Raw genomic sequence first — 12,547 nt, 5'->3', positions numbered from 1 at the left:
TTTTTGAGTGCTCCTCACACTATTGTATTAATATATTTAGCTTTGGCTTTATTGATACAATATCAGAAAGCACTCTGTTTTGCGGATATAATCGTGTGGGCTGAAGAAAAGATTATATCTTTTTTTTTCCGGTTTTTTAAATAAAATTTCATCCTTTATTTTTTTCTTTTTTTTTATATAAACTGTTGTTTGTTATTTTTTTATTTATTATTTCCCCCCCCCCTTTTTTTTCCTCATATGTCTATAATTTTTCTTTGTTTTATTCTTCATTTTGACGATCACGACAGAGGTAGAAATTAGAAATAATTTAATAATTTTAATAATTCTGCTACCTACTATGTTAAAATGTCTCAATCTCATGCCTACGATGATATATGTGATTGAAAGGCCGACGGGCGTATTTTAGATAAATCATTACTGAAATTCAATACATTGAGATTCGTGGTCTTGTCTTGAGAATAGTTAAAATCGAAATCAAAGTACTTAAGGGGGATAAAGCTGCGGGGCAACTTCTTTTCAATGGGCCTCAACATTAATTAAACGAAATATTATTTGTTCAATAATTGTTCAAATAAAATCATTAAAATTGTATATCGAAATATCAACCTTATTAATATTAGAAGTATTATTTATTATACATTCTAAAATGTAAATTAAACATTGAAATAATATTTAATGATCGAGTCATATGATACAAGTCGAATTTCGAAATAGTATTTAACAGTAAATATTAAAAATTTAAATTAAATTTCGAAACAGTATTTGGTAATTATGATACATATTGTGCAATTTAGCGTAATATGTAATTCAGCATACTATAATTTGTAATTTAAATTATGAAATAATATACTTTTCAGTAAAAATGATTAAATATAAGTTACATTTTGAAGCGTTTCAAAAGAGTTAAAAGCTTAACAGGTGTAAATGATGTACTACAGTACTAATTGACAGATTGTAAATAAAATATTTGTTAACAGGTAATGATTGAAATATTAATTAGCAGATAGTAATTAATACTTCATTCAAAAATTAAATTCCAAATTCGTAAATCAAGTTTTGAAATAGTATTTAGTAATTATAATATATATTGTGCAATACAGCGTAATATGTAATTTAGCAAACTATAATTTTTTAATTTAAATTACGAAATAATACTTCGCAGTAAAATTAATAAAATATAAGTTACATTATGAAGAGTTTTAAAAATAAGACGGTTAACGATTAATAAGTATAAATGAAGTACTACAATACTAATTGTAAATAAAATATCCGTTAACACGTATTAATTAACAGATAGTAAATAAAATATTAATTAATTAGTAGCGAATAAAGTGTTAAATTTTTGAAGTGAAACTGAAAGTGATCCCGCGGAATCTGAAACACAGAATATTCATTTTTTTTTCAATTCCTCTACTATTAGTTCACACTGTCCCTATTTATTATTAAAATGGTCAATCGTTCTTCAAATACTTTTTATTCATTCATTTTAGTTCAAATGCATTTTTTTAAACATGTAGTGGAATGACACTTGATGTTAATACATTTTTTTCAAATATTAATTCATTCATTAAATAGGGAATGAGCGAAAAGCGAAATGGAATTTTCAGATGGGTTAAGCGTTAGTCATTGTTTTAAATTTTCAACAAGAGATTCAGTTTTTCATATTTTAAAAATAACAGTGATAATTTCTAACTTACAGTTCTTTCTGAATAGTTTATTGTTCAGTTTTTAATATTTAATTATTTTATATTCACTGAGTCAGATAAATTCTATAAAGAACATTACGTCGTAGCGCGTGTGGTCACCAAATTTATTCGTTTATGATTACCACGCTACTTTTTTCGTTTTTTTTTTCTTCTTTTTTTTATCAATTTCTACTATTAGTTCAAGCTCTACATATATATTGCTTACATTTTCACTTGTTAATAATATACTTTTTATACATGTTTAAATACATTTATTTTAAACTTGTAGTGATGTTAGTACAGTTTTTTTTAAATACTGATTTATTCATTAAATTTCATTCATTAATTTTAGTTTCATATGTGAGAAATTATTTTTAAATTATTGAATAAAAAGTAATTAAAATAAAAAATTTTCTTAGTTGAACTAAGTAGGAATTGACGGAAAATTTTAGATTACATTGTTTAAGATTTACCTCTGTTTTGGTTATTCCAATAAAGGCAACAAGACAGAGTAAGATTGTCACCCAATGCATAGTTCAAGACACATTCATTTGAAATGCTTCCACCCCATTCTGCTGTTGAAAAGTGATAAGGGCCGATAAAGGAAGGAAACAAAGTGATCACGTGGAACAAACAGTTTAGAACATTCACAAAATAAACAAAATAACCCGGTGGATGAATCCTTAAGAAAAAAAAAAATCTTAATAATTATTTCTGCCTTTTTTGTTCTGTTCTTATTTCAATTCCTACTATCAGTTCATACTCTCCCAATCTATCTTGTTCACATTTTTAATCGTTAATAAAATACTTTTTAATCATTCACTCAACTTCAAATACATTTTTTCAACTAGTAGTGGATGACACTTGGTGTTAATAAAGTTTTTTTTTTCAAATAATAATTCATTAATTCAATGTAATTCCTTAATTTTAGTGTTATATGGGAGTAAAATTTTTTTAATTATTTAATGAAAAGTAACCAAAATAAACTCAGGACTTGACTTTAAAAAAAATTTTTTATATATATATTACTTATTTTCTTTGTATAAAACTATATGCCTTTGATGGATTTAATATTGTGAAAATATGTGAAGTCGCAATTTCACAAATGTGATCTCAAAAATTCGGTTACGGGAGCGACCCTTAATGTTAATTCCCCTTTTTACGGATTTCGTAATCCTTCGTAATTTTGAACGCATTTAGACAATTTCAAATTTAGTTTATTCAAAGATAATTAGATCTAAGAGGTAATTTTTAATAGCTCGTTCGATTATTTTTTCCTTATTCTATTTTAAAAAGCTCGAAAAACTTTGAAATGTAAGGTAAAAGGTTTTTTATATCATTTTAAATTATATAATTTTAAATGATATAATATAATTTATAGTGACATAATTAATATTTACATAATGACATCACATAACAATGGCATATAATGACAAAATGATAACAACAATAACGATACATAATTATGAGATATACATAATGACATAATTCATGTAATTACATTAAGTTATTAAGTTAATGCCATTAAGTTATTAATGGCATAAATAATTTAAATGACATAATTTAATAATTAACATATTAATAGACGTAATATATTTAAGTGACATGATATGTTTTTTTTATTTTACATCAGTCGTTGAACAGCCGACCCATATTTTGGGCTTACGACTACTAATGTTCAACTCCGTAGTCTTGTCATTTTGAACCCAATCCAGAAGACAAGGAATCTCCAGGATCAGTACGCACAGAGGTATGATTTGTTATGGGAGCGTGGAGGACTTTGGGACTCGACAGATTTAACTTGCATCAGTCACTATTTACTTTACGAGGAGTCTTCGGCCGGCGGGATCGAACCCACGACCTCTAGGACATAGGCCCAGTGCCCTACATAATATATTTTAACGAAATTAGACAAAGTTCCTTCAAAAATAGAATTTTAAATATATGTTTTTTTTAATAATATTTTATAAATCAGAAACTATATCGCTCATTTTTTCATTTTTTTATTTTGTCATTTAAAATGATACGCTTTGAAATGGTACAAAATTCGGCATGCCTTACAATTTAATATTTTTTCGTACCTCATTGATTAAAATAATTTAAAACAATAAAAAACTATTAAAAGTTATTTAACAAATATGACAAAAACTTAAAAATAAAAAAACTATTTGTTCCCCCAAAGAAAAAGAAATAATCGTTACAAACCTTTTATAAATGCTTGTTTACCCCTACTTAAGAGTTTCCTCTCTACATAAGGGGTAAAGCATTGCAGAAATATCGAAATGGCGGTTATTTTTAGGCGTAGAATAAAATCTCGCAAAGCGAAACCTTTATGAAGTCTATAGTTTATGCAGTAAAAATGGTATATTGTAGGTATTGACACGTTCTTCATTTCTCGTTTATTTTAAAAGGTTTGTGAAAGTGATGAAAAGTTACAAACTAATGAGAAATATTTTTGTCAGATTCTTCAATATTTACAGTCACATTTTTTTCCCTTCATATTTTCTTTCCTCAAATTCATCAACAGTAACAAATAAAAACCGATAAACGTATTCAAATTAACTTAATCTTTCATATCTGTGGATAACTATTGTATAAACAAGTATCGTGCATTTAAATAATGACCCAAAGAAAAATATAAGTACCTAAATATTTCTAATTAACCCTTTCTAAAGCCACGGTAAGTATACTTACCACCAATTTTTAAAGTCCATGTTCACTTTTCAACCACTTTTAAATTGGATTTCCACTTGTTAATAACCTCAGCTTTCTTGAAGTGAGTTTGAATAAAGCTGACAACCATTTTTTTGAGTAAAAGAAAACGTACAAAAGTTATAAAATGCATAATTCCTTCTGAAGTTTGTAGCATTTATAGAATTTATTTTATAAATAAAGAAAAAAAATCAATAAATTCCTAATAGGTCGTGGTAAAGATACTGACCACCAGAAAATGGCATTGACACGTTGAATGCTACGCTAATTTTGCTTGGCTTGCCCGTTTGGCCAAACGGTAAATAACTACAAACTAAATTTGCAAATTGGACAGATTTTACTAGTTTTTTAAAAGGTTCAGCATGACATATCTGAAAAAAAAAGTGGTGAGTTATATAAGCCTACGAATTGCTTAGAAATATTGGGGGATAAAAATCTACTAAATTGAATTTATTAATCCAAGAATCACAATTAATAAACAACCACTTGAAAATATTGATTCGCTGTCCGGATCAAGTTGGCATCTCTGTGTATATAAATAAAACTATTTTTGAGTGTTCTATATTGTATTTATTTTTTCAAACCGTTTTAATAACGATAATAATATAAAAATATTAAAAATTTTCTCGAATTATGAGTTTCTAATAATCTTGGCTTCACGGATCACCGGGGACCCTCGTGGCGCTACGAACAAACTCAGTGCCGGTCACCGGTGACCCCTATCGCATTCAACGTGTTAAAATTTAAATAAATTTTTTATAAGATATATGAGTTCTTCTTTTCTTATATCAATTATTATTCTTATATATAATTGATAGATGAATTTCAGTTCCAAACTTTTTCTAATTTACTTTTACTAGAAATAAATGGCCCACTAAAGGGTTAAGTTAAAAAAAAAAAATGCGCACATATCAATAAAAGGAAATGTAAGTTTAAAAAAAATTACAATTAAGAGAAACGTAATATTTATGTTAACTATTAATCAAGTTTTTTTTTGTCCTCTTAGAAACGTTCCCTTTTATTAAAATAACATAAACCCATTTTTTCTTTTATTCAATAATTTATATTCGTAAAGTGAGACGCATTTACCTCGGTTACACGATATTATACATAAATATTCATAACCATGTTTACTGAATATATGTTTCTCTGTTCTACGCTACTCATACAAAGTGAAAACGCCTTTGTTACGAACTATTTTTGTTTTTCATTAATGTCTACAAAAAATGAATGAGAGAGAAAGAAAAAAAAAAGAATCATTATCCCGAAAGGTTAACAAGTCGTTCTTTCGCAACAAGCCTTTTGCTTTTCATTGATTTCATATGCATCTTAACTGCCATTCGATTCTAAGAATTAATTTCCACACGATTATCCATCCATGATGAGAGGGCGCTGCGATCGAGCGCCTTGATCTCCGTTTTCCCTAGAATCGCAGGACATCGCTCGATCAAGCAACTCTCTTCCCTTTTTCTTTTTATTCCAAAAATCCCTCTTTTCTTTCCTGTGTAGAGAGAAGAACAATATGGCTGATGGGTAAAAAGCATGGATAAAACTTGTGAGGTCAGTCTTTTACTACTTTAATCCCATTGGATAACGATTTCTCTATTTTAACATTCAACACAATGTATAACTATCAGTTATTCCCTATCTAGACTAGTACGACAACATTTGCTTCGTTATATATATATATATATATATATATACATTATATATATACAACAAATATTTTTAATGTAATTTTTTTTCTTTTTTGAGGCTCAACTTTACACTTTGGTAGCTAACGTATTTACATTTTGAAGCAAGCAACAAGCTAAGTAAAATATATTTCGAGGATACAGAATTCTTTCAAGTATGTAAAAACCAAGAGAATTTTAAATTAAACTCGCTGACGGGTGAAAAAATTTACCGAGCAGAATTTACATCTATGATAATGATAACTAAAATATGATAAGTTATTTTTTAAAATACACTATAATAACATCCTTAAAAGAAATTTACAATAAAGTAATCATTAATAGGTGTTATAGTTTTTATCAGGCTAATATCACTCTGACTAATGCAAAGTTAAAGTAACTAAATTGTTTTTATCTAAATAATTTAAATCTAAATTGTTCACAATTGTTTATTAACAATAAAACATGAAAGGAAATTCGGCTTCGTTAATTGAATGTATTAACAAGCATTCGTTATATCATCTTTCTCACTTCAATNTATATATATATATAACAATTAATGTAATGGTTTAAACTATGTTATTGACTAGAAAAATCATATATTATAATGGGATTCTTAATTAACACTAGATTGCCTAAGGAGGTCATTTTGACTGCTTTTAATTTCAATTAGAAAAACAATGATGTATATGATAACACAATTTCTTAGAATTTTGTACAGTATATAATTTTTTTTATTGTTAATATTTACTAATAACTTGTTATATAACTGTAAAAAATAAAAAAATATTAAAAATTAATTTTGAACAAATTTCTTTACTCATTATATTTATTCTTTTACAATTCAGTCATTTTGACTGCTTTCAAGCAATCTAGGTATATACTAAGTTTCAGTCTTTCTAGTGTTAATCCGGTCTGTCATCAACTAATAAAAGTTATAAAGGTATTTGTTAAATTATTCATTTGTCTCTTATTTAAAAGTATTTTTATTACAGAAATATTTAATATAAATTTGTTAACTGTTTACATATATTTTGTCACCTTAACTATTCTTGTTACATTTTCATACCTGCCAAGTTTCCTGTTTTTTAACGAGGACTCCTGTATTTTAAGACTATCTCCTGTTTACCCGTATATTCTCAAATTTCTTCGTATATGTTCGAGAAATTTTCTTAAATTATTTTAAATAATTCTTTTATTTCTTAACAGATAGTGCTATTGCCGGTACTGCAGTATGTTGAGTGTTTTTAATTTAAGTAATCATAAACAACGGTTTAAAAAAAATCTTCCTTAGATAAAGATTTATATACATATATACTACTTCGCTAAATGTCAGTGCTCATATTATTCCTAATTTTGACTTGCATGATTATGCATGATGTATCAAAACTTTACTCGTAGCCCCCCCCCCTCCAAAAAAAATTTCAAGTAAAATCACCGTTATTTTATTTCTCCAAACTTGGTAGGTATACATTTTTATCAATTTTATAAAGTAATGCTCAAAAGCAGCTATAGTACGCCATTAATGTTCTGATTAAATCGGTTAACGTTCAAAATGCATTATATCCACTCATTTGATTGTATTGTATTGATTCTATAGAAAAATAATGCTTATTTCCCTAACACTCTAGTTAATCTGAACTTCAGTTGGATAATCTGTCAAATAACTGATTCCTGCAATTCAGCTGTAAATTTTAAAATGTGTTCAATTAAGACCAACAAATACAAAATAAACATTTAAAATTCTATCCATGCAATTTTAAGAATTATTGACTTTGTGCACCAATGGGTGAAAATTATTGAATGACTTTTTGCACCAATGGGTGAAAATTATTGAATGACTTTTTGCACCAATGGGTGAAAACTATTGAATGACTTTTTGCACCAATGGGTGAAAATTATTGAATGACTTTTTGCACCAATGGATGAAAATTATTGAATGACTTTTTAAAACAATTAAAAATTAAAAACGAATCTTTAAAGAAAAACAAATTTTGTGGATGAAGTAAAAATATTAGTCTTATTTAGGTCTAATAGAAACTAAATCTGCGGAACCAGAATTATAAGGTATTTAAAAATTTGTTAGGAAAAAAAATAGACACAATGAAGTTAAGTTCAGATCTCATAAAAGAGAAAACCAACAGTAGAGTTATGCACCCATTTAAACAGCAATTAAATGAAAGATGAACATTTTGATTTAAAATACATACATCTAAAAGAGATAAAAGAGGGGAAAAAATTCTTCCACAACGCTGTCATTTTGTTTAGGTCCAATAATAATCCATAATTAATAATAGAAATCAATGAAGATTTTCCCCACTGTTGGTAGTGTAAAAATATAATATCAAATATTTTTTTGCAAAAATTATATAATATAATATAATATAATATAATATAATATAATATAATATAATGTAATGTAATGTAATGTAATGTAATGTAATGTAATGTAATGTAATGTAATATAATACACTGGTATAATAAATGAAGAGAATTTGCGGACTTGGTTGATTATCTCTGGAACTACCAAACCGATTTTAATGAAATTTAATGAGTGTAATTGATACAATACAAAAAAATAACCATTCAACAATTGTAAGACGCATGCATGACCTTGCATAACACTCCTTGGAATCGGAAGGTATGAAACAGCAGTTGCAGAATAAACAACAAAAAATGGATTAATGGTCCCCTCTTACAGACATATAAACCTCGCAGCGTGGTTTCTGCAGTTTATCATTTCCTGTGGCAATTCGCCAGAATTGTACTGTGGCCATTTCATACCTTCCGACTCCAACAAGTGTCACGCACGATCATGAGTATATATTACAATTGTTGAATGGTTATTTGGTTTGCATTGTATCAGTGTATGTACATGACACAATGTCATTAAAATCAACCAGGTCTTAATTCTTAATTTCTTACAACAGTCTATAATGTAATATAATAAAATATTATAGAATGGAGTATAATATAAAAATAATGTAATATAATATATTATAAAACAAAAGGCCGGTACTGACCTACAACTGTATCAACTAAACAAATTACGCGAAGATATTGCCTACTTCAAATCAAAGAATTTGAAGAAAAAAACCTTGTTACAGCTATAATTGCTGTTTATATTAAATCATGCAGTCCCGTAGTGTACTGATCGTCAAGACAGGATTCCCAATAGAACGCCGAAGTCAAGAATCTCTGGCTGCGGTCAGTGTGAGGGTGGGTGACCACTTGGATCAGTCTACGAAGTGACCGAGGGTGTACGGTATGGGTCCTATTTAAACTGTTCTACCGTAAAGTGCTCAACTTCACGGGTAGGTCCTAGGGTTACCGAAGTGGGGGTGCCACCCCCTCTGCAGAGGATCAAAATTGTGATGGCATCTCTTTGGATCATCCTCGGGGATGTTTTCCAGACCCTCCCCAATAACCCATCGTGCAGCTCTAGTGAGACGTAAATAAACTACATCAACAATTAAATCATGTAGGATCGAACTCGTAGTATAAAAAATGAATTTTAATATCATATTGTGAGTGCAGCGATGTCCCGAGTAATTCTTTTTTCTTTCTTTTAAATTTTTTTTTTGACAGCCGCCCTAATTTTGGGATTGCGACTACCAATATTCAACTCTGTAGCCTTGTCATTTTTAACCCAATCCAGAAGACGGGGGAACTCCTGTAACAACTATTGGGAGAAATTTGCCTTCGTGGTGGACTCTCTGATGGAGCTCTTCCGCATTTGCGTTACATGGAGAGGAGGACCACCAGAACCTCCGACGGTTTGCCTGACGGCAAGGGGACTCTAACTCATGATCCGTCTACCACTGAGAATATTTCACGTCAGTACTGTGGTCGCACTAGGATTCGTACCAGGTTCACCTGATTGGAAGGCGAACGCTCTATCCCCTGAGCCCTCTCGGCCCTTCCCGACACTTGATCTAGGACTGCCCTTGTCCTCCTAGTTGGATTCAAAATTACGAGGCTACGGAGATGATTATTGTTGATCAGCATGCATTCCTAAAAAAATGAATCGGTTGTTCAACGCCGATTATAAAATAAAATATTTGTGCACGACTGCTCTATCTTAATTCTGTTACTTCCAGAATGACAAGATTTGCTCATAAAAAACGAACAATATCCTAAAAATATAATAATTTTCTATCCCGAAAAATAATTTACTATCCTAATTCTATTATTTGTAAAATATTTTAATATTTGCGTCTGATAAACGAGTTCTATCGAATTTAATTATTGTGAAAATTACTGCAATTATGTCTGAAAAAAGTGCTTCATCTTAATTATATCTTTGTAAAGATAATAACCTTTGCGCTCGAAAAGCGAACGCTCCTAAATCTTTTCTTGTGAAGTCTAAAACGTTTATGCCCGGAAAAATACCTTGTCTCATTTCAAAAATTACATCCTGATAAACAAGCTCTATCCAATTTATTTACAGCCACTTGTAACGAACCCTGATATAACGAAAATACTTGGTAGGTACAATGTCTATCGGAGCATTTTTCGATACACTAAATTTTTAATGTAAAGCAGGATTTCTTAAAAATCACTTTTGTCAAGTCAAAGCTAATTAACGAATATCTTTTGTACTGCGAATATTGTATTTTTATGATTTTTTCGACGATCCCGTTTTTTCAGTTCCTCTACTATTAGTTCACACTCTCCCTGTACATCTCGTTTAAATTTTTAATCGTTCATAAAATACTTTTTTATTCATCCACTCAAGCTCAAATATACATTTTTAAAACTCGATTGATTGACTCGATTGACTCGGTGACACTCGATGTTAATACAATTTTTTTTTTAAATATTAATTCATAAATTAAATAGGGATGAGCGAAAAACGAAATGGAATTTTCTAATGGGTTAAGCGTTATTCATTGTTTTAAATTTTACTATCAGCTATTCAGTTTTTCAAATATTTGGAAAGCTTTTATTTTATTTATTATTTCCAATGAGCTGCACAAGTGCGCTCACATGAGCAGACCTAGTGCGTTCTCCAGAAGTGGTATCCACTCACCACAGTGGGTAAGATATCGTTGGCCATGTTAATGTGGACGTCTACTTTCTGCCACACTAGATGGCAGCACCTAGACTCTTATTTGGATGCTAAAGTGCCCTAGGAATTTAATTTTGCCGGAAATGCCAAGAGCCAATAAGGCAGGGATCTTTTACATGCCTCATAATCATACGACATGGCCGCTGAGGATTTTCTGCATCCCGAAAATCCGGCGTTTGGGCCGGGGATCCAACCCGGAGACTTGGGCTCAGAAGGCCGACGACAAACCAACTGCGCCACCCAGCCACAATATTTGGAAAGTAACACCTGTGATAATTTCTAACTTATAGCTCTATTTGAACAAAAAAATAGTACATCGCGCACATTTAAATATTCAATTGGGTATAATATAAAAAAAACACAACTACTTCCACTTAGTAGGAATAACATTTACCATGACGCGATGCTAAATTCTATGCCACTATCCACATAAATGCCACTATCCACATAAATCAATTATTAATCAAAATTCGAATATCAATTACTTTTCTTTATAATGCAATAAAATCTGGCGAGCAGCTATTTAAACGATCAAACACTTCGTTTGTTTATTTGTGGCTTGAAGTTAGGCTCGCAGAAAATGCCGTTCATGGGTTAAATTTAGTAGGAATAACACAACCTGTGACGTAGGCTATAGTATACCCAATTATTTTATATTATCTGTGTCAGATAAATTCAATATGGAACATTACGTGGTAGCACGTGTTGCCCACGTCACCAAATTTATACTTTTATAGTTGTCTGATTTAAGGCTACTATACTATGAATTAATTCAGGGGTTCTAGTCTGATTGTTTTTCAATTCCCACTATTAGTTTAGACTCTCCCTATATATATTTTTATATCTTGTTCAAATTTTCAATTGCTAATAAAATAATTTATATTCCTCAATTCAATTACAAATATATATATTTTAAACTTGTGGTAACACTTCTTAATGTTAATGCAGTTTTTTTCAAATATTAAATCATTCATTAAATTTAATTAATTTTCGTTTTATATTGGAGAAAATTTTTTTAATTATTTAATAAAAAATAACTAACATAAAAATTTTCTTTAATGGCCCATGTAGGAATTGATTTTAAGTTTTTTTTTTTATGTTACTTGTTTATGAGTTATAAGGAATAAATATTGAAGTTCCTTCTTGTTCACATTATTATGAGAATTACAACATTTGGAGCCCCATAAAAGAGCCATAGTTAATTCTATGGTGGTGAAAATTATAACATTTGTGCCTGAAAAAGAGAGGTTCATCCTAATTCTGTTATTTTGAAAATTACCCTCATTAAGTGTTTCAAAGAAGATCTTAAAATTGTAAAAATGTTTAATAACATCAAGAATAAAAGATCCATTTTCTTTCTCAACATTTCTTTTTCAAAGAATAATCAATATTGTATTTGACGCAAG

The 12,547-nt window shown here is 29.2% G+C and overlaps 2 protein-coding genes across 3 annotated transcripts in view; one reads left to right on the top strand and one right to left on the bottom strand.

Annotated features, from left to right (window-relative positions):
* LOC107454124 (phosphatidylinositol phosphatase PTPRQ) overlaps positions 1-2,271 on the bottom strand; it is an 87,489-nt gene extending 85,218 nt beyond the window's left edge. The window contains exon 1 of the mRNA XM_043051003.2: positions 2,159-2,271. Coding sequence (XP_042906937.2) covers positions 2,159-2,218 — 60 coding nt within the window. The 5' untranslated portion in view covers positions 2,219-2,271. The remainder of the gene's footprint in view (positions 1-2,158) is intronic.
* A 3,511-nt stretch (positions 2,272-5,782) lies between these two features.
* Positions 5,783-12,547, top strand: part of LOC107454086 (uncharacterized) — a 40,856-nt gene continuing 34,091 nt past the window's right edge. Inside the window, exon 1 of one of the 2 annotated variants that reach the window (XM_016071145.4) lies at positions 5,783-5,957. The gene's annotated coding sequence lies outside the window, so the exon portion shown is untranslated. The remainder of the gene's footprint in view (positions 5,958-12,547) is intronic. The other variant, XM_016071153.4, reaches the window with a different exon arrangement.

The sequence above is a fragment of the Parasteatoda tepidariorum genome, chromosome 1 (genome assembly GCF_043381705.1).
Source record: "Parasteatoda tepidariorum isolate YZ-2023 chromosome 1, CAS_Ptep_4.0, whole genome shotgun sequence".
Lineage (NCBI taxonomy): Eukaryota > Metazoa > Arthropoda > Arachnida > Araneae > Theridiidae > Parasteatoda > Parasteatoda tepidariorum.
The sequence above is the reverse complement of the archived record's forward strand: the minus strand, read 5'-3'. Positions and strand labels throughout refer to the sequence as shown.